The sequence below is a fragment of the Larimichthys crocea genome, chromosome XIII (genome assembly GCF_000972845.2).
Source record: "Larimichthys crocea isolate SSNF chromosome XIII, L_crocea_2.0, whole genome shotgun sequence".
NCBI classification, from domain to species: domain Eukaryota; kingdom Metazoa; phylum Chordata; class Actinopteri; family Sciaenidae; genus Larimichthys; species Larimichthys crocea.
In genome coordinates this window covers 35,487,301-35,507,557 of record NC_040023.1, presented here as the reverse complement: position 1 = coordinate 35,507,557, position 20,257 = coordinate 35,487,301, and the positions used below count along the sequence as shown (strand labels likewise).

General features: G+C 41.7%; 1 protein-coding gene across 1 annotated transcript; it reads right to left on the bottom strand.

Annotated features, from left to right (window-relative positions):
- Window positions 1-70: 70 nt before the first annotated feature.
- On the bottom strand, window positions 71-19,441 carry col28a1b (collagen, type XXVIII, alpha 1b). Its single transcript, XM_027286072.1, has 35 exons — window positions 19,131-19,441; window positions 18,504-18,646; window positions 16,873-17,438; window positions 14,802-14,822; window positions 14,649-14,708; window positions 14,454-14,507; window positions 14,325-14,369; window positions 14,220-14,246; window positions 14,089-14,133; window positions 13,965-14,009; window positions 10,530-10,583; window positions 8,459-8,527; window positions 7,985-8,053; window positions 7,299-7,367; window positions 7,006-7,074; window positions 6,776-6,844; window positions 6,621-6,689; window positions 6,456-6,524; window positions 6,252-6,323; window positions 6,082-6,150; window positions 5,877-5,948; window positions 5,192-5,260; window positions 5,033-5,101; window positions 4,891-4,959; window positions 4,740-4,808; window positions 4,552-4,620; window positions 4,388-4,456; window positions 3,547-3,615; window positions 3,310-3,390; window positions 3,192-3,227; window positions 2,967-3,003; window positions 2,322-2,876; window positions 2,030-2,214; window positions 1,043-1,331; window positions 71-644 (listed from the first exon to the last, which is right to left on the bottom strand). The coding sequence occupies exons 2-35, from the start codon at window positions 18,643-18,645 to the stop codon at window positions 472-474; spliced, it is 3,594 nt and encodes a 1,197-aa protein (XP_027141873.1). The 5' UTR covers window position 18,646; window positions 19,131-19,441; the 3' UTR covers window positions 71-471.
- Window positions 19,442-20,257: the final 816 nt, after the last annotated feature.

The window sequence follows — 20,257 nt, the reverse complement described above, 5'->3', positions numbered from 1 at the left end:
CATCACTTTATATTCATTTAGAAAACACAAAGGTCCAAACGACTTCTAATTCAGACTACAGTGCATGAAATAAAAAGTTTATTTGTTTTTGTTTTTACTTTAATGACATTTCACAGTATTGAAAAACATAAAAAAGTGAGACATGAAGTAGAAAAATACACCATTGAACGATACAAAGAGGTTACTTTATCTGAATAGAAAAATTAGTGGTTACAAAGTTTGTTTTATTTTTAATAGAACTGTTCCACAGTGTAAGTAACATCACAGATTTTTTTCATTTTATCTGCACTGATTAACAATTAATACACACATCCCTCGGGCCAACAGGAAAAAAAAAAACAGTACATAGTCTACCGAACAATTAAAGAGCTTTTATTGTCCCTATCCAATGTCAGTCTAGCTATAAGTAAAACACTAAGGTACTTAAGTCGAAGTGAACTTCATGAAGTCAAAATGTTTTTTACGAGCATGTTAGACCTTGACGCAGGTGTCTCTGCAGCTCTTCTCAGTCTCGAACTGGTTTCTGTTTCCTAGACAGCCTCCGAACCAGAACTGAGCACAGGAGTTAGCTGTGACGTCGTAGTACCACTTAACTGTGTAGTCCCGGCAAGGTCCTGGATCCAGGGGGTGGCTGCAGCGCTCAGCTGGAGACGACGAAAAACAAGAAGTGTGAAATTTAGAAATTTAACAAGACTATGAGTTTACAGCCAATAAATGTCATAAATCAAGATATTGGACAAATTAAAACTTTGAGCGTTAGAACGATAGTCAAAGTATAACCAAAGTTATTTCACTTAATCCTGAGGGGAATATAAATGTGTGTACTTCATTCTCTTCTCATAGTTACTGAGATACCCAAAACTAGAGGTGGAGCTAGAGGGAAAGCCAAGGGATCACCAAAGTGAGTAAGATCTTCTGGGATCATGAATGCCTGTAGAACGAATAGATGTGCATATTTCTTTTTCCTTCATTTATAATTTCTAACATTTAAACCAATCATTTCTCCGTCCTTCAATCTCTTCTACAAACTCCCAGCAGTTACCTGTTATGAAGGAGTCTGAAGGCAGCAGGGCAGGAGTCGGTGGCATCTGTGTCCTCTCCTCAGGCAGGCCCTGAGGTGGAGTGGGACGCTCTGGCCCGAATGCTCCCGTCATCACCATACGGTTTGTAGGGTCCTTCCAGTCGAAATGTGGGAGGAACTCTGTTACGGGTCTGAAAGGCTCCCTGTCAAAGTGTGGAAATCTATGAATTTCTGAGGTGGATCTGTCGTCGGTCTTGGGTCTATGTGGAGAGACGAGTTCTCTGTCGGGGAGTGACGCTGGAGGGCCGGGCTGTAAGAGAGCAGGGAATGATTTCATCTACTATTCCTTTATTTATCCAGGTAAGATTATACAAAGGACATGTTGTAACCCCCACAGATCTATTTACTATATGAAAAATATGTGGGTGAAAGCTACTAAAGCATACAAGAAAACCTATTTTGTCACTACTGGCCGCAAAGATGCAGAAGTACATTTGCTTTCGGTAGGTAGATGAAAAGTCAGGGGATTTCCAAACCTGTTCTAATGGGGAACATGAATGCATGAGCCAAATCACATGGCAATCCATCCAATAGTTGTTGAGATTAACACAAATATCAACCTCATGGTGATGCTAGAGAAGTCAGGGGATCCCCAAAGTCATTAGGATTTATCCTCTGGGAACAATGAATGTCTGCACCAACTTTTGTGTCAATACTTCTGGTAGATGTTGAGATATTTCACTGGATGGATGAAAAATTTGACCTACTTGTGCGCCGGAGTAAATGTAAACGATGTATCCTCTGGGGAACATGAATATCTATGTAATACTTCATGACAATCCATCCAGTAGAGGATAGTTTAATATATTTCAGTTTGGACTGAAGTGGTGGACCAACTGTTGGACTGGCATTGTCAACCCCAGAGTCATGCCACATGGTTTTGTACATGGAACAAAGGCTACGTGTGGCCAACAGGAGGCATAGAGATGACTGATTTGTTCTCCTCACCACCATCTGAACTCTCCTGAAGTCTCCCGTGAACGTGGGTGTATCGGTATCAGTCCTGTACGGAGGTTCTCGAAAGTTACTGGAGTCCTCAGGGATTCCTGGAGGCAGCCTGGAGCTCGGGATGGAGCTGAACAAATGTCTTTCTCCGTCCTCACAGATACGACTCAGCAGTTTTCTTTCCAGAGCTGCAAGACCAAAAGAACATTAGTACAAGTACCTCAAAATTTTACTTAACTTTGGGTGAACTTTAACACCTTAATGAGTACATCATGTGATCACTTGAGTGGCTCACCTGGAAGTGTTTTGAAGTCTTCGATCAGGTACACATGGTCGCTGTCGGGGTCAGAAGCCATGAGATTGATCTCCTTCTTGAACTCCTCGTACAGCGGATCGCTCTCATTCACCACCCCGATTACAAACGTCTCGATGTTACTTCCTTGAGCTTCCGACACCGCACTCTCCAGACTGACCTCGTCTCTTTTATCGGCCTGCCCGTCTGTGATGATGATGGCCACCTTCCTCACACCTGCCCGGGCTGACTTGAACACCTGGTTGGCCTGCTGGATGGCGCTGCCCGTGAACGTACCCTCACCCAGGTAGGTCATGGATCGCACCGCAGACTTGATCTCATCACGGCTGGCTTCCTGTCTGAGGCTGACCACCACCATGTTGATGTGACTGTAAAGGACCACACCAACCCGCGTGGTGTCCCGGTTGACCGAGGCTCGGTCGATCAGGGCGTTTACAAAGTCTTTGATCACGTTGAAGTTGTCGGGCCCAACACTCTCAGAGCTGTCGATCACAAAAACAAGCTCCAAGGGGGTTTGGCGGCATGCCACACCACAACCTAGTGAAACAAAGCAATAGATGGAGGCAGGTTATAAACATAGAGGATCAACAAAAGTTATAAATGTGAGTTTGTAGTTCCTGAACTTACTGCAGATGGATCTCACAATTTTGATGATTTCTTCCCTCTGTGAAAGATAGAAAGCACAACATATGTAGAAGTGATATATCAATCGCTAGACACATCTGTATTGGCATATATGTGCCATATATATGGGCATATATTCCAGCAATTTTACGATATAGTAAGTTTCCAGACAAAGCTTCTGCTCACCCATAAACCACTTCAGTTTTCAGTGAAATGGGTTATACTTACTGTAAGTCCAGGCTCTCCCTTTTGTCCTGTTCTACCCTGTAATTTGAAAGAGATCAACATTTTTTTTATTTATTCTCTCAGGAGCATTTGAATCACTCTGAAAAACAAAAGTCCGTACCAAAGGTCCGGTGGTTCCTGGCTCTCCAGATTCTCCTCTGTCTCCCTTTTTGCCCTTTTCACCTCTGAACCCTCGATCCCCCTGCCGGAGGAAGAAAACATCTGAATCACACAATAGGGCTGTGATAGAATGGGCTATCTTAACCCTTCTAACAGAGTCCTTGTAGATATGATGTCATGTTTCCTATATATTACATAATAACATATCATGCATACATACATATTCATATATTGTTACCTTATCCCCTTGTAGACCTTGTCCAGGAGGGCCTCTGGGGCCGGTGATCCCCTGAAATCCAGGGTCCCCCTGCAAACATGGAGCACAGACCATGTCAACGAGAACTCTTATACAAGAAGACGGAGCTCATGGAAATATTTTCTTTTAGCACGAGTACTTGGAATATATTTGAGATAAAACATATCCCACAAGTCTTTAGAGGATCAGGTAGCTTTAGTTGTTGAATCCTAAAAAATTAAACACTTAATAACAAGTTTGACTATCCAGGTACCACAAGTATCATTAGCGAAAAATGTGTTATAATAATATTTGACTTGCCACTGTCGCCGAGTGCTTGCTCATGGTGGGAATGGTTGGGTCTTTGTAAATAATTTAAAGTAGTACAGTCTTGGCCTGCTCTATGAGAAAAAAGTGCCCTGAGATAACTTAAAATTTAACCATGAAACTGAATTTAATTAATAGTTTTCAAATAAATTTAGCAACTTTATGAGCAATCCTCAATTTCTGGCATAAAGTAACAACTTCCAGTTCCAGTCCCACTCATGCAGTTTAAGATGCGCCCATTCCATGTACAGATACAGATAATAGCTCATCTTTAATTATCACATTTTACCATTTCAAAGTCATTCTAGGCATATTTGTTTTTATGGTTGCTGCCCCAATTCACTATCACCCAATATTTGCGCTTTCAGTCTAAATCAATGCACACCAGTCAGTTGCAGCCAGTTATGAACTGTAGTTGCTGATAAAACTTTTATAATATATATTATATTCATCCTCTGGGGATCAATAAATGCTTCTTTCATCTTGTCTTTCAGAGTCTGCGCCTGACGTGTGGTACCTTTTGTCCTTGGATGCCCTCTCCAGGTAACCCCTGCGGACCAGGTGGTCCTGTTCGGCCAATTGAACCCTGCAGGAAAAGAAAACTGAGTCTCTTTTTCTGGATACCAACACAACTTTTCACAGGCAATATATTTATAGTAAATAAAAAAAAATACAGATTACCTTGGCACCAGTTATGCCAATCCCTGGTGGACCAATAGGCCCAGGAGGTCCAGGCAAGCCTCTGTCCCCCTGAACAGAAATTAGACAGCAATTTAATCTCAGAAAGAAAAGAGGGACAGCAGCATTGAAATAAAGTAAGTATCAGTGTTTCTCTTTCATTGATGACACTGTCCTTGTTTTTCTTTTACCTTTGGTCCAGGTAAACCGACACCATCTGGTCCGGATTCTCCTATCAGACCTGGAGGCCCTGGAAGTCCCTACGACGACACCATGCGGAAAACATTACATGATGCAGAGTGTAAAGTGATAAAGGAGGCTGTTATGCAGGTTGATACTCACTGGAAGACCGGGATAGCCATCACCTTTCAGTCCAGGTGGCCCAGCCGGCCCTGGTGGCCCTCTGTCTCCCTACAAACCAAGACTTTAATCAGTACTTTTCATGAGGGAGGAGAAGCTAAGCGTAAACCTGAGCTGAACTCACTTTGGCTCCAGCAAAACCGACCCCCGGCTCGCCCACAGCTCCGGCTGCACCCTGTGGACCTGGATCTCCCTGACAAAAACCAGAAGAAGAAGAAAAAGCAGAACAATGAACACACCTTGTTGCTGTTGACGTTTACAGCAGCTGTTTGTTTGGGCTCACCTTGGCACCAGGTATACCCCTGCCTGGTGGTCCAGCACTTCCTGGTGATCCCACATTTCCTGGTTCTCCCTGGAAAAGAAAACAAAGCAGCGAGGTGGGAAATTCATTTTTTTATTTAAAAATGATTGAATGAATTATTAAACAATAATAAAAAAGACTAACCAGTAGAGTTATTGGTAAATCTGTGAAAGTACATTAGCTAGATGTTTTTAAGACTACATTTCTATGCAAATTAGGTCCCTAATTTTATATATTTTAGTATATATATTTGTGAATTTATTACTAGAGTTAGTTATTTATTAAAAACTTCATGTCTGCTTAGATTTACTGTTCAAAATGCAGCGTTACTTTCAGAGTCACTGTCACCTTTTGATAGATAGTCGTAAAAAGTGTTAAATCAGCCTATTTTTACCTTCTTATATCGATCAGAATTGTTGATATGACGAATGATGAGAATAAAACGTTTTTTTAAAAAGAAGCATTTAGAGCTTAAATAGTATCAGAGAGAATGGAAAGAGACAGACATGGTTTATTTATACGAGATTATCATTTTTCAATTTTAAATATCACAATTAGTGTCAATATTGGTACAATGCTACACCCCTACATCCAGTTTTAGTTTGCTGTCTGTCCTCCATCTGTCATGTAATTCGTATCTTCAGTTTCCCGGCTGTAGTATACGTACCTTTGGTCCTATCGGCCCCACAGGACCGACTGCACCTGGCTGGCCTCTGGTCCCCCTTTCCCCTTTGTCTCCCTGCCAAAGTAACACAAAACTGCTGCTCATATGCTCTAAACCATGACATCTGAGTTAAGCTTTTAGATGATTATATGAGGATTGTATTTGCAAACTGATATATTAAAATATATTCATATAAAATGCCTGTTACCCTCTCTCCAGATGCGCCTTTACCAGGGGCCCCGTCAACTCCCCTTGGTCCTGGTAACCCAATCTCACCCTGCAGTCATTCATTCAAACAGTGAAACAGCAGACTGGTAGGAAATACTATATTACTAAATAAATTAAACAGCAGAACACAAGTTCAGGTTATGATGCTACCTTTTGTCCTGGGGCTCCATCCTCTCCTGTCAGACCTGGTATACCTGGTAACCCTTCTGACCCCATGTCACCCTGAGAGAGGAACATAACATGCAAGAGCATTGGTGGGGTGCACACACAACACCGACCTCTACAGCTTAATTATTAAGATTTGATCTTGTTTAAAACTGGAAAAACTGACTGACAATGGAACAGCACACTTACTTTGGGTCCTGGTTCTCCAACGCCTCTCTCACCTGGCAGTCCAGGTTCACCTAGCAGTCCCTGATTTCCCTGTGGGAAATATTCACACAGTGTTTATACTTCATAATTAGTATCTGTGTTTCTGAGACAACCTTCCTCCTCCTCCTCCTCCTCTTCCTGTCTTACCTTTGGTCCTGTTATTCCAACACCTGGAAACCCTCTGGGGCCTGCAGGTCCAACCAGGCCTACATCACCCTGTGAGAAAGAAGATAAGGTTTAAAACAATAAATCATTGTGATCTGGCTGGTTAGAAATTGTCTCTGTCTATGGGCAGTTTTTACCTTTTCTCCTTGAAGTCCTAAACCAGGAGCACCAATTGGACCTGGACTTCCAGGCGGCCCCTGGTTGCCCTGAAGAAAGATGTTTTACTGTATGTTAAATTCACAAAGAAACAGGAATCAAAGTTGTCTGAAGGTTCTCAGTCATCCAGGTCATTCTTCTTAAAGACAAACAAAGACTTAGCTCTGTATTGTAAAAGTTTCCTCAAGTCAAATATAAATGTTATATTTACCCTGTCACCTTTGATCCCAAGACCAGGAAGTCCACGATTGCCCCTGGGACCGTCGTATCCTCGATCACCCTAAAACAAAGGAAGGAAGTGTGACATGCACAGTTCACAGTTCCTCTTTTACTGTAATGTATCTGTTTATTACTCCTTTATTTATTTATTTTCTCTTTTATACTTAATTGTATTCATCATCTTCTCCATAGTTTCCTTTCCATATTCACAATATACCTAATTTACTGTAGCATAATATTGAGATCCATTCCTTTGGCCAATACATGGTTAAAAAGTTGACCCACCTTCGGCCCTGGAAATCCCTCTCCAGCTGGTCCGGGGTTTCCTAGCGCACCGGGTGATCCTGGGGGACCCTGGAAAAAACAAAACAACAACTTCAAATTAAAAAGAAAAAATGAGACAAGGTGGCAGAATTTTAAAGAAATGTTGAGCAGCTTTGCATATTTGTGCTCTAGGTGGCGGCAGAGGTTTGAAAACTATTCCTGGAATAAGACGAGAGTGAAGTGCAGCACAGAAAACACGCTCATGTTTCACAGCCTGGCCTGTCTGTGATGAACAATAACCAGATGGAAGTGAAGGGAAAATGATCTTGCACATGTGATTTAGATTTTTCTGACTCACCCCTATGATTAAGTTTCTATTTATATATTTTATTTAAACTCTCCTTGATGCATTTACCTGATTTCAGCAAACTGATTCAACTTGTGTTTAAAATAAATCAGTAGTGGGATGTAAGTACATTTCCTCACGCATTGTACTCAAGTACAGTTCTGATGTACTTGTACTCATTTTAAACATAGCAGTGTATAATGTATAATCTCAGAGTGAGTCACAGACTTGTAACAGAGTATTTTAAGTGGCTGCTTTTACTAAAGATATGAATAGAATGGACTCAAAAGTAATCAACCATGTACATAATCTCGATGCAGTTACACCATTATAATAATACAATCTAAGTTTTTATACTCACTGGTAGTCCTGGTTCTCCGATCCCAGCAGGACCTGCTAGACCTGGTCTTCCCTGAATGCCCTTTTCACCCTGTACGCATCACACCGCACCAGTCAAAGAGGGATGATGTTTTTATTCTCTTTCTGGCAGTTATTAGAGGTTTGTCAGTTTCATCAGAGGAAATAACTTTATTAGAGGTTATCTTATCAAACACTTGGCTGTTAGAGAGGTCCTCGAATGTTCTGTAACTCTTCAGACGAACCAAAAAGAGAGAGAATAAACAACTTAAGATATTTACGAGTTGTTTTAGACTCCACAAAACTTCACAGTTCTGCTTCACGTAAACTTCCAGACATCATTTAAAGTTCTTGTAACAGAGGAAAACACCATCCACCCTCACCCCCCCTGAGAATACAAGTACAAATACTTCTGATTTAAGAAAGATTAAATGACTATAGAGGACATTTCTCATGATAATAAACATAAAAGAGTTACCTTGGCCCCTGGGAACCCGATGCCAGTGTCCCCTGGTGGTCCAGAAGCACCGTCAGGTCCTCTGTCTCCCTGTGGCAAGTAAATAAAGTTTAAAGGTTTGCATGTCATGTGCAAGCAGGTGAATAAAATATGAAATAAAATGACAAATAGTGACCAAAATCATCCAGTTGTTTCCCTGTTTTGTACGTTACACAGTTAACATCTAAAGAATGCCATCTTACTGCCTTTTTTCTTTGCTTTATATTAAGAATGACTCATTGTACGGCCCCATAACTGATGAAGTACAACTTTCCTAGTGACTCTGCGTGTTTTCTGATGACTCCACGTTGTCTTCTTTGAATACAGAGTACGATTGCACGGTAAAACACTCACACACGTTCAAAACTCAACTGAGAATATACACAAAATAACCAACTCCAGGTCCAGTCTCTTCAACCTGAAGGGGTTTACATGCAACATGCAGCCTCCTGTCTTGTTTGTAGGATTTTAACTGCAGTATTTTATCACAGAGACTTAAATAAACATGTTCTTTCCTCATTCTGTTTAAATGCAAACACATTATAAGTTAAATGGTCTATAGTTTTGTTTCAAACTTTTATGGAAGTTAGGAAATAAAGACCGGCTCTTTGTTCCTTCTGTAAAACTCTTGTGATAAATGTCGGAACGTTTCCTGGATGTGCTATAAATCACGTTACATTTCATCTGTATAAAGACGTCTTTGTTAAAAAGCTGCGGGACAGCTCTATGGTGATGGAGCCATCAGCATCTTATTAGCCTTGGGCACACATTTTAAAGGTCGTTCTTATATCGCCTCTCTTTTTCGCCAAAAGTGCTATCTGACAATACAAATGTTGAGCGCTGTAAATCTGTAACTGATCTTAAACAGCTAAAATCTTTGGTTGATCTTTGTTCTGACAGACTGCTCTGTATGTTTGGGATGTTGATGGATGGAATTTCAGATCACTGAATGAAAATGTTGCCTTTCTTTAGCTCTTCAAACCTCAAAGTGAACAGTTCGACATTTTGGAGAATGTGCGCACGAGGAGTCGCAGCCTCGAACTATTTCTTGGTAAACAACAGCCATGACTTCTTGGCATTACTCTGAGGTTGCTGGGCAACGAGTGGAGATGCTGCGCAGATATACTGGGCGGCTACATAAACCATACACCAAGAAATAATTCCTGCATTAACTCCCCCACCAATTAATTAGTTTTTGTGATGTTATAAGGTGTACGTATATTTGAACGTTTGGGTTTGAGTCAGCCTGAATGTTTCTCCATGCCTCCAGTCTTATTGTATTTCTTAAAATGTCATGTTAATCCTAAAGTATTACGAGCTACCCTTAGGTAGATATTCTCAGAAAAAAAGTCTGAATATTATGAGAAATAAAATAGATTTAGGAGAAAACTTGATCTGAATACTTGTGAATTATGACTTTATCCTCAAAATCAGATTATTTCCCCATAACTGTCTTTTTTTCCAATTGTTTCCCATTTTTTCCCTTCCTCTTGTGTGTTTGTGTGTCTCTCTATGTGTGTGTGTGTGTGTTTGTCTGGGCGTGGCCACATAATAATCCTCCTGCGGCAACCTGCACACCTGCTCCTCATTCATCGATCCAGCTCTTCACTCCAGTCTTCGCCAGATTGTTCCATCGCTCATGTGATGCTCACGCTACGGCCAAAATTATTACTTTTCTTTGATCCTCGAGTCTTATATTGCCTTTTCGTTCCTTGCCTCCAGTCTAGGTCATTCTAATTTTCCTGGATTTCAGGATTCATTCATTCAACTTCAACTATTCGTTCTTCTAAACAAACTTTTTCCACCGTGGTCTGTTCTGTTTTACGGTCCAAGACCTAACGCTTCAAATGAGAATGACAGGCGGAGGTGGTGGAAGATACGGTGGGAAATATAAGTGAGTAATGTGTTACTCTATTACTATTGTAAGTGGAAAAAGTTCTATTTATTCTTGTGTACTGTAGCATTTTAGTTGAATGCATTGTTGTCTGCTGCGAACACACCTACCTGTCAATCATGAAAACACCCCAAATGTGAACGCATCAATGCAACTTACTTTAGGTCCTGCTGGGCCCTCAGCACCCATGTCTCCTGGTGGTCCTAACGCACCCTGAAAAAGAGATTTAAAGTGTTAAACAATTCATCAATGCCACACAAAAGTGTAGTTTTAATCATATTCATAGCATATGTTACAGTATCTATTGTTTTTACCCAAACATCTAAAGTGATTTTCTTTATTTTGCATGAAACTTTTAGTCCAGCAGCATGAAACGACGGTGTATGAATTTAAAATGAAGCCCTAATGTTGTATAACCAAACTGCAGGTCAAAACCAACCCACCACCGCCGATTCTAAAATACAACAGGAATAAAATCAACATTCGCTGCTTTCATGTCTCTCGATTCTCAGGCCAAGTTCACAAAAATAACAAGGTTATACTGACACTGTGCCAGTAGCACAGAGGAGGAAGGGCACCACTGGACGGTGGTCCAGTGGTGCACTAATCCCACCACACAAAGTCTGTTCCTGCAAAAGAATAATATCCTACAAGCCTGGATTCACTGCTTTGGATAGCCACATTAGTATCAGGATTACCCATAATCCAATATTCACATTCCATTAGTGCAGAGATGAATAAGAGACGACTTCCATATTTTATGTCGGAGAGAAAACGTGCTGTCTGATGTCGACGTATCGTGATGTCTGTGTATCAGTGTGAACAGGAGGCAGTCTGAACAGGAGTGTGAAGGATGAGAGACAAAATTATTTTATTCTGAATTTAAAAACTGATGTCGACTGGAATTACAAATATGATTAAATGAATCTAATGTTAAGTCATTAAAGTCAATAAAAATCATGATCTATGGAAGTTTGTAGTTTCAGCAAGACTATTGCTGTGTCTCAATTTTCATACTTCCATACTTGCACTTGCTATTTTGAGTACACAATACTTTCAGTCATCACAAAATGCAGTGTACTGTAAGTACCCGTGCTCATAACAGACACTTCTCGCCCTCAATGGTCGCCATTTTGGTTAAATAGTGGAAGGGAAGGAACCACCGGCATGCTGAAAATGGCGACTGAGGAAGCTGCTGAAGCTGAACTGATTGAGTGAATACGGCAATATACAAATGAAAAGTTGTACACGTGTTTTAGATTCATATTTTGGCATTCAAATGCTCCACTCAGCTGAAACTTGGCAAATGTTGCGATTATTATTTCCGGTAAATGCCCGACAAAGTAGCTTCGAGCTTAAAGCTAATATGCTCATTTTGACAATTCTAACATGCTGATGTTTAGTAACTATGTTTGCCATGTTCACTGGTATGGGGTGCCGTTTGTAAAGTGGCTCACGCAAAAAAAAATAACAGCAACATTTTGCCACATTTAGTTTCAAACAATGTTTAAAAAACTGGTGTGAATTTATGAGAGTCACTTTTTTTTTTGTCGAACCTCGGATTGAGGAGGAGCAGTGTGGTTTTCGTCCTGGCCGTGGAACTGTGGACCAGCTCTATACCCTTAGCGCGGCCCTGGAGGGTGCATGGGAGTTCGCCCAACCAGTCTACATGTGTTTTGTGGATCTGGAGAAGGCGTTCGACCGTGTCCCCCGGGGGATACTGTGGGGGGTGCTCCGGGAGTATGGGGTTCCGGACCCATTAATAAGGGCTATCCGGTCCCTGTACTCTCGGTGCCAGAGCTTGGTCCGCATTGCCGGCAGTAAGTCGGACCTGTTTCCTGTGAGAGTTGGACTCCGCCAGGGCTGCCCTTTGTCACCGGTTCTGTTCATAACCTTTATGGACAGAATTTCTAGGCGCAGCCAGGGCGTTGAGGGGCTGCGATTCGGTGGCCTCAGGATTGGGTCGCTGCTTTTTGCGGACGATCTAGTCCTGTTGGCTTCATCGGAGCGTGACCTCCAGCTCTCTCTGGAGCGGTTTGCAGCCGAGTGTGAAGCGGCTGGGATGAGAATCAGCACCTCCAAATCCGAGGCCATGGTTCTCAGCCGGAAAAGGGTGGAGTGCACTCTCCGGGTCGGGGATGAGATCCTGCCTCAAGTGGAGGAGTTCAAGTATCTCGGGGTCTTGTTCACGAGTGAGGGAAGGATGGAACGGGAGATCGACCGGCGGATCGGTGCGGCTTCTGCAATGATGCGGACTCTGCACCGGTCCGTCGTGGTGAAGAAGGAGCTGAGCCGAAAGGCGAAGCTCTCGATTTACCAGTCGATCTACGTTCCTACCCTCACCTATGGTCACGAGCTTTGGGTAGTGACCGAAAGAATGAGATCGCGAATACAAGCGGCCGAAATGAGCTTCCTTCGCAGGGTGGCTGGGCTCTCCCTTAGAGATAGGGTGAGAAGCTCGGCCATCCGCGAGGAGCTCAGAGTAGAACCGCTGCTCCTCCGCATCGAGAGGAACCAGCTGAGGTGGCTCGGGCATCTCGTGAGGATGCCTCCTGGACGTCTCCCTGGTGAGATGTTCCGGGCACGTCCCTCCGGGAGGCGGCCCCGGGGAAGACCCAGGACACGCTGGAGGGACTATGTCTCTCGGCTGGCCTGGGAACGCCTTGGGGTCCCCCTGGGAGAGCTGGCAGAAGTGGCTGGGGAGAGGGAAGTCTGGGCCTCCCTGCTAAAGCTGCTGCCCCCGCGACCCGATAACGGATAAAGCGGAAGAAGACGGACGGACGGACTTTTTTTTTTTTGCATATTTACAACAATATTTGTCAACTTAGAGATATTTTAAATATTTAAATATGAATGTTAAATGTTAAATGTTAAACCTAAATCTAAATGTTAGATCTAAATGTTAAATCTAAATCAAAATGTTACATCTAAATGTTAAACCTAAATCTAAATGTTAAATCTAAATGTTAAATCTAAATTTTAAATCTAAATGTTTAATCTAAATGTTAAATCTAAATGTTAAATCTAAATGTTAAATCTAAATTTTAAATCTAAATGTTGAATCTAAATGTTTCGGGTGAAACTAAGTAAAAAATCCCTCCAGCCATTGATGGCCACAGATTTAAATCAAATCAAATCAAATCAATTTTATTTTGTATAGCCCAAAGTCACAAACTACATTTGCCTCAGAGGGCTTTACAATCTGTACAGGGAGTGACACCCTCTGTCCTTAGACCGCAACAGGCTGAAATTTGGCATGGAGGTCGAGTGTTTGTACGTGAAGATGTGTAATTGTGTTCACGCTGTGGCATCGGAGTTGCTACATTTGCATTTTCACTTATCACACCAGAAAACGGCCACTGCCTCACCACTTAGAGAGGTGTAGGTGCCACCTAATTGAAGCAGGACTGAAAGCAGCTGAGCAAGCAATTCAGGGAAGTACCTTAACGTATAAGAACTGTTTCAAGTAGAAGGAAAGTGAAGAAAGTACCTGAGTTACCTGCTTGTTGGGGGATAAATCGTCTTTCTTTTAACCTATTTTTGTTTTAAAAGCTCAAACCAAAACAGAAAAGAAGACATCTGGCTGTGCTCTACCTGTTCTCCTTTTGTTCCTCGTTGGCCTAGAGGTCCCTCAGGTCCCTGTAAAAAGACAACTCATTTTGAGGTCTGTTGATGTCTGTAGTATTGATCGAAATAATGTAGTTAATGACGTCCATACAATTTCACCCTTTTCACCGGGGGTGCCACAGTCTCCTCTCTCCCCCTGAAAGACCAAACACAAGATTAGACGTTTTTATTTACTGAGGACTTGAACTGATTGGTGTGTTACTAAAGATGAATGTCACCCACCTTGTTGCCCTTGTATCCTGGCCGGCCCTGTAAAAGGCGGAACAGTTTTAAAATCTGCATTTCATCCAATAAGAAGCATGTTACTTGTTAGTGTTTATTTTTTACCTCCGGACCATCAGTTCCAGGTCGACCGTTCACGCCAGGCTCTCCCTGATAAAAACAGAGCATCTCACAGTAAGCTGCATAAAATCAGACACTGAAATAGTTAAATAGCTTCTTTGTGTTATGACTTACCCTCACTCCTTTTAGACCAGGTGGCCCTCTAAAGCCTGGATCCCCTTTTCTCCCCTGGAATTAGTAACATTTAAGTCTTGGTTAGATGCTAAAAGATGATGCAACGTATGTTTGTGATGGAGTAACGCGGAGCAAGCCAGACAGATTTTTGAAACTTCTCCATTTTGTATGTTTTATTGATTTCCAAATACTCACTGGGCTTCCTGGAGGGCCTCTCTCTCCTCTTTCACACAAACATACTTCAGCACGTGGACACTAACAGGGAGGAAAATATAAAGTCACTGCTATCTTTTACAATAGATATTAATTATAGAAGTAAACTGCTGGATTGTTTTTTAAAGGACTTACCCCTTCAGATGCGACTGCACCCTGGAGGCAACAACACGAGATAAAACATGTCAGTAACAGTTTAGCTACGGGTTCGTTACCACAGAAGAGATTAATGCATTTGTTTTGGTACATCCGTGTTAGATATTGTGTCTTTATTGCGTGCTATAAATATGAATGAGAAATGTCCGAAGTTTCTGGAAAGCAGAACAAGTGGCGCTACTCTCTCAGACAGGCCCTGACCCCGCCGACATTTCTGTGTGTGTGTGTGTGTGGAAAATGCAAAGCAGATGGGAAAGCCCCTCGTGCAGACACAACTCTATCGCAGAGATGTGAACCCGCTGTGAGGACAGCAAGTGCAGAAAAAGGAGAATGGAGGGGTGGTGGGGGGATATAAACCCCTGGAAGAAAAGCTGCTGTCACTCTGACAGGCTGACATGCAGTAGATCATTAGTGCTTCTCAGACATGCAAAGGGCCAAGACAAATTCATGGTTTCAGTCCAGGCAAGTTTTGCACCTTGAGTCAAATGCAAGGAAGAGAATGGGTGAAACCAGATGGTGTAATAGAGGTATTTGATTGTGATTAAAGGCTGCAGACTCTTGAGCATCAGTAGCACGTGGTTGAAAGCATCTTCAAGCTGAAAGTCGAACCACAATGATTCCAAACTTTTGGAGCTGGTGACCCCTTAAAATGAAGCCATGTCTACTTGTGACCCCTCAATACTTATGAGTTATGACAGAAAAAGAGTCTAAGCAACCAAACTTTACTTTTTTAGATTGTTTCATTTGAAGGGGTTTTAGTTTTTAGATGCCAATACTGTATAAAGAATACATTTCTGTTTATCCCTTCACTGTAATCAACTCTCCCCTTGGAGGATCCCAACCCCAAGATGAGGAAGCACAGGTCTACCAAACACCAACATTGCTGCTTTCTTGCGAAAACACGTCTGACACCGACATTTTTGATTGATTTCATATCTTAAGGTCAGTTTGAAGAACTGTTGGGAGACGAAAGATGACTCTTTGGTCCATTAAACTTTTTGAAATTCTATTAAGTTTCATTGAGGATGAATCCCAGCTCTGTGTTTGGCCAAGGAAAAATGATTTAACCTGGAGGAAACCCATGAGATCACAAAAAGTCTATAAACAAAGGACCCAGGTCTGGATTCGACAGAAATAAGACAATTCCTGTAGCATCACATAATTTGTTTAGAAGACTGAAGTTGTTTGAAATTTCCGGGATTGATTAGTTTGGCAAAAGTAGCCGAAATCTGACATTGATTCAATTCAAAACAATGTCAACAACACACAAACTAAGATGCAAGTTAACATCTTTTAAATGATTCTCATAGTTTGAGGTTTTATTGATACAATCCATATCAAAATTGGTCTATGTGTTCAATCTCGATGTCCTGGGTTGGATCCATGGTCTACCCTGGTGTCTTTTAACTTTTTTCACCACTAGGAGTCACTAAAGTCAGAAAGTTTCAAATCCAACATACATGCAGTGCTTAAATATGATTATATCCATTATTTACAGTCATACTAGGTTAGATTTGTTTATCGACAGGACAAAATACACTAACTGATGTGTTTGTGGGAGTTTGGAAAGTTGTCAGTCAATGCCAGTAACACAATGATTTAGGGCTGCAACTAATGAATATTTCCATTCATTCAATCTAGACAAATTTGTCGATTATTTGATTTGATTAAGCGATGAGTCGTTTAGTCCATAAATTGTCAGAAAATGGTGAAAAATGTTGGTCACTGTTTCCCAAAGCCCAAGGTGACATCCTTGGTGATATCCTCAAATCTCTAGTTTTGTCAACAACCCAAAGATATTCAATAAATAAATATTCACATTTGAGAAGCAGAAATTAGAGAATTCTTCCTTTATAAATGACTCAAAACGATTAATTTAAGAAGTGACAACTAATCAACTTGCAGCTCTACAATGCTTACTCGTCTTAACACCAAAATATTTTCCTAAAACTCACTCTTGGGATAAAAATCAAACTCTGCGCCTGTTGTTCCCCACGTCAACATGGGAGCCATCTTAACTGAGGTCATCCCACTTGAAGCCAGCACTCACCATCTCTTTGAGCAGCTTCTCCTCCAGCTGAGGATTGAGGAGACTTTGGACAAACTGCTGAGCAGGTGTGCTGGCGATCGCACGTAGCTTGGCTTGATTCTGACTCTGCTGGGCGATGTTTGATAAACCTACAGCGAAGAACTTTATGCCGTGACCTTTGGCCTCAGCTGCAGCTGCAATCACATCAGGGTTGCGGGGATGGTCGACCCCGTCAGTCATCAGCACTGCAACCTTGACACTGTCCGCCTGTGTCTCGTGCACCAGCAGCTGTGAGGCGTTGGTGATGGCATACGTGGTGTAGGTGCCATGGCCGATGTAGTTCATGGTGCTGACTCGACCGTGGAATGAATCCAGGTCTTTCCAGGCTGAGAATCGTTGCTCTATGGACACAGAGCTGCTGTACTGAAGTGCAGCCATTTGCACCCTAAGCGTCCAGCCGGGTATCTGCAGCATAGCGAGGCGTGTGCTGAAGCTCAACACGAAGCTCTTCTGCTTCTCAAACAAAAATATTTTTGCACTCTCCGAGCTGTCCAGGATGAAAGCCACCTCTAGTGAACACGGTACACCTGTGGGAGGAAGAAACCAACGAAACCTCACACACTTATGTCGAGAAAAAGAGGAGGATCTGAAGAAGGCTGCAACTGCAAATGTATTTGAGTAGTTGTTGTCCAAATACTGGTATGTCCCAGATGTATGGAATTTTTAGCAAGATGCTGTAATGTTAAAACAATTACTCGATTAACTATTAAGCTGTTGAATATTAAATATCTTTCATTTTGGACTGTTGAGTGAGTTAAAACAAGCGAAACCAAGAAGTCACCTTGGACTATTTTTTGACATTTCATTTAATTAATTCTGCCACTAGAAGTCACTAAAACCCAAAATCTTTAGCTCCTACTACAGATAGTGGCTTTAAATGTAACAAATGTAACAAATTACATTATTTGGCAGCAAAGATTTAAATGTACTGTGATGCAAACACATCTGAATTTCCATTCAAACCATTACTGGACACTCAGTCTCTAAACACAGACCAGAACATTAACATCTTTAGGGCTGAATTGCCATCAATGCAGAGAGACCTACCTGATCTCTCAGTGTGCACCTGATCATCTGGTTGGTTATGAACATGTGTCTACACGGGTGTGATGGATGGTGAGAATTTGAAAACAGTATAAATGGGGTGACGTAACATCTCAGTGAGAGTGGAGCACATCAGATGACGAGTTATAAGTGGCTGCATTTGTTTTTACAATTTGCCTCTCATTCATGCATTCACACACATGGATGGCAGCGAGGTACCATGCAAGGTGCCGGCCAGACCATCAGGATTTGGGGTTGAGTTCTTTGCTCATGGACCCTGTGATCAGCTCTAACTCCAGAGCCACAGCTGCTCCACAATCTTTCTACAGTGTCCTGTGAGCTCTGCATCTCTGGGCTCAAACACTTGCAAAAAAAGGCTTAAAGGACTTGACCTGCGTTTTTAACACCAGGGACCTGAGACAGCTACACTGCTGGGCTGTGCATGTTGCTTGATGAATGTCCGATCCTCCTACACAGAGTTTGTTACACTGACTGTCCTTCCCCACCAACATGTGGATACCTCATATATTAAAAAAAAAGAAAATTACCATTTCCTCCTTCATCGTGAAGCCTGTAGTTGTTCTTGCGTCCTGGCTTTCTCCTCTGGCCTGTGGCCTCGTGTACGAGAGCCAGCAGCAGAAGGCAGAGCGCCACTCCTCTCCTCAGGTTTCCCCTCAGCAACATTTCCATCCTATCATAGACAAAGTATAGACATGCATCAACTTCTGTGTATGCAAAGCACAAAATATTCTGACAGCATCATAAGATTCACCTGCTACAGCTGCAGTTACTGACAGTGATGATATTTTATCATTATTAATTCAAATTACACAATTAAGATTAGTTTAGCATTAGGATTAAGTTAAGCCAAAATACGTAAATCTATGTAAAGCCATAATAATATGTGAAAATATGAATTAGTCTAAACAAACAGTGCAATCTTTAAAGAATCTATAAATAATCTTTAATGCAAATGAGTTCATGCAAAGTAAAATGTGCATGTCCAAATGTAAAGATAAACCCTAAAGCATCTTGTAGTACTAACATAAAAAATGTAAAACTGTAACATGACACTATAAGTAAATAAATAAAGAGTGTATACGACTTTAGCCATGCCAAAAAAAAAACAAAAAAAAAGTTTAAATGAATAAATAAATAAAAGCGAAATCTTTTACCTAGACTCTCATTTAGCTGCAGTCAGTGCTGTCCAGTGGTGCAGTCAGCTGTGGCTCTTTGGGGGGGCATTTCGGCGCGGAATCTGGTCCTATAAACCGGTCTGAGATAAAATGAGGATCAGATGAGCTGATGTGCTGTGTGTGTAGCCGGGGGGCTCTGGGGCCGCTCCAACATTTCAGCACTGGTCCAGTTCAGAACTTGATGACTGACCGAGAGGACTTCTCCTTGTTCATTGACACAATGAGTGGATAAAGACTACAGCAGTTAATACAGAGCACCTCAGACAGGAAAAACATACACCAACACGGCTTATTATGAACATAAATACTCTACATGAAGTCAGGGGCAGTCTTATTGTCAGCTGGGGAGGGTTAATATAGTTTTTATTGTTGCTTCTCTGCTTTGTGTTTTGGACTGTTGCGCATGGAGATTGTTTGGATGCCGTGCGTAAAAGTCCCAAATGAGATTGTTCTTACTTTTCCACTGTCGCCCACTAATGTGAAAACCAGCTTGAGTGCACACGATTCCCATGTACAGCACAGATATTAACCTTATTTATAGTAGGAGTAGTAGTAGCCTGCTTGTAAGCTGAGGCTCAGGAGGTAGAGCGGGTCGTCCACTGATCAGATGATCGGTAGTTTGATCCCCAGCTCCTTCAGTCTGCATGTCGAAGTGTCCTTGGGCAAGATACTGAACCCCGAATTTCTCCCTGTAAGTCACTAAATGACTTAAATGTAAATGTAAACTGCAGCCAACCGGACGGCGCCTATACACGAACTACTTTCTGGTGTAAAAGAAAAAAACATAATGTATTTAATTGTCTTAAACATTCTGATGATTTTGTGTGTCATTATGATGGGATTTGAACTCACCCTGTGTCTCTTCATACACTTTGGTTACGGCACCCTCTGGTGGACAAATCCAACACTATTAATCCAATCTTATACTTGACTATACAAGATATACATACTTTAAATAATATACTATGAATATCAATATGTTAATAGAGAGATGAGAATATTGTATAAATATGATATATAATATCAATATGGTTTATATTAACACATATCACATATGATATGAAGTATTTGAAGTGTTGGGGTACAGGTAGACCCCTGATAAAGCT

Bases quoted from the DNA above. Each gene is read 5' to 3' on its own strand.
- col28a1b (XM_027286072.1), bottom strand. From the start codon at position 18,645: ATGGAAATGTTGCTGAGGGGAAACCTGAGGAGAGGAGTGGCGCTCTGC. The intron at 8,054-8,458 runs GTAACTCTTTTA...TGATGCGTACAG, and splicing joins TCGGGTTCCCAGGGGCCAAG to GGTGAAAAGGGCATTCAGGG. The intron at 6,690-6,775 runs GTAAAAACTGCC...TCTTTCTCACAG, and splicing joins TAGGACTTCAAGGAGAAAAG to GGTGATGTAGGCCTGGTTGG.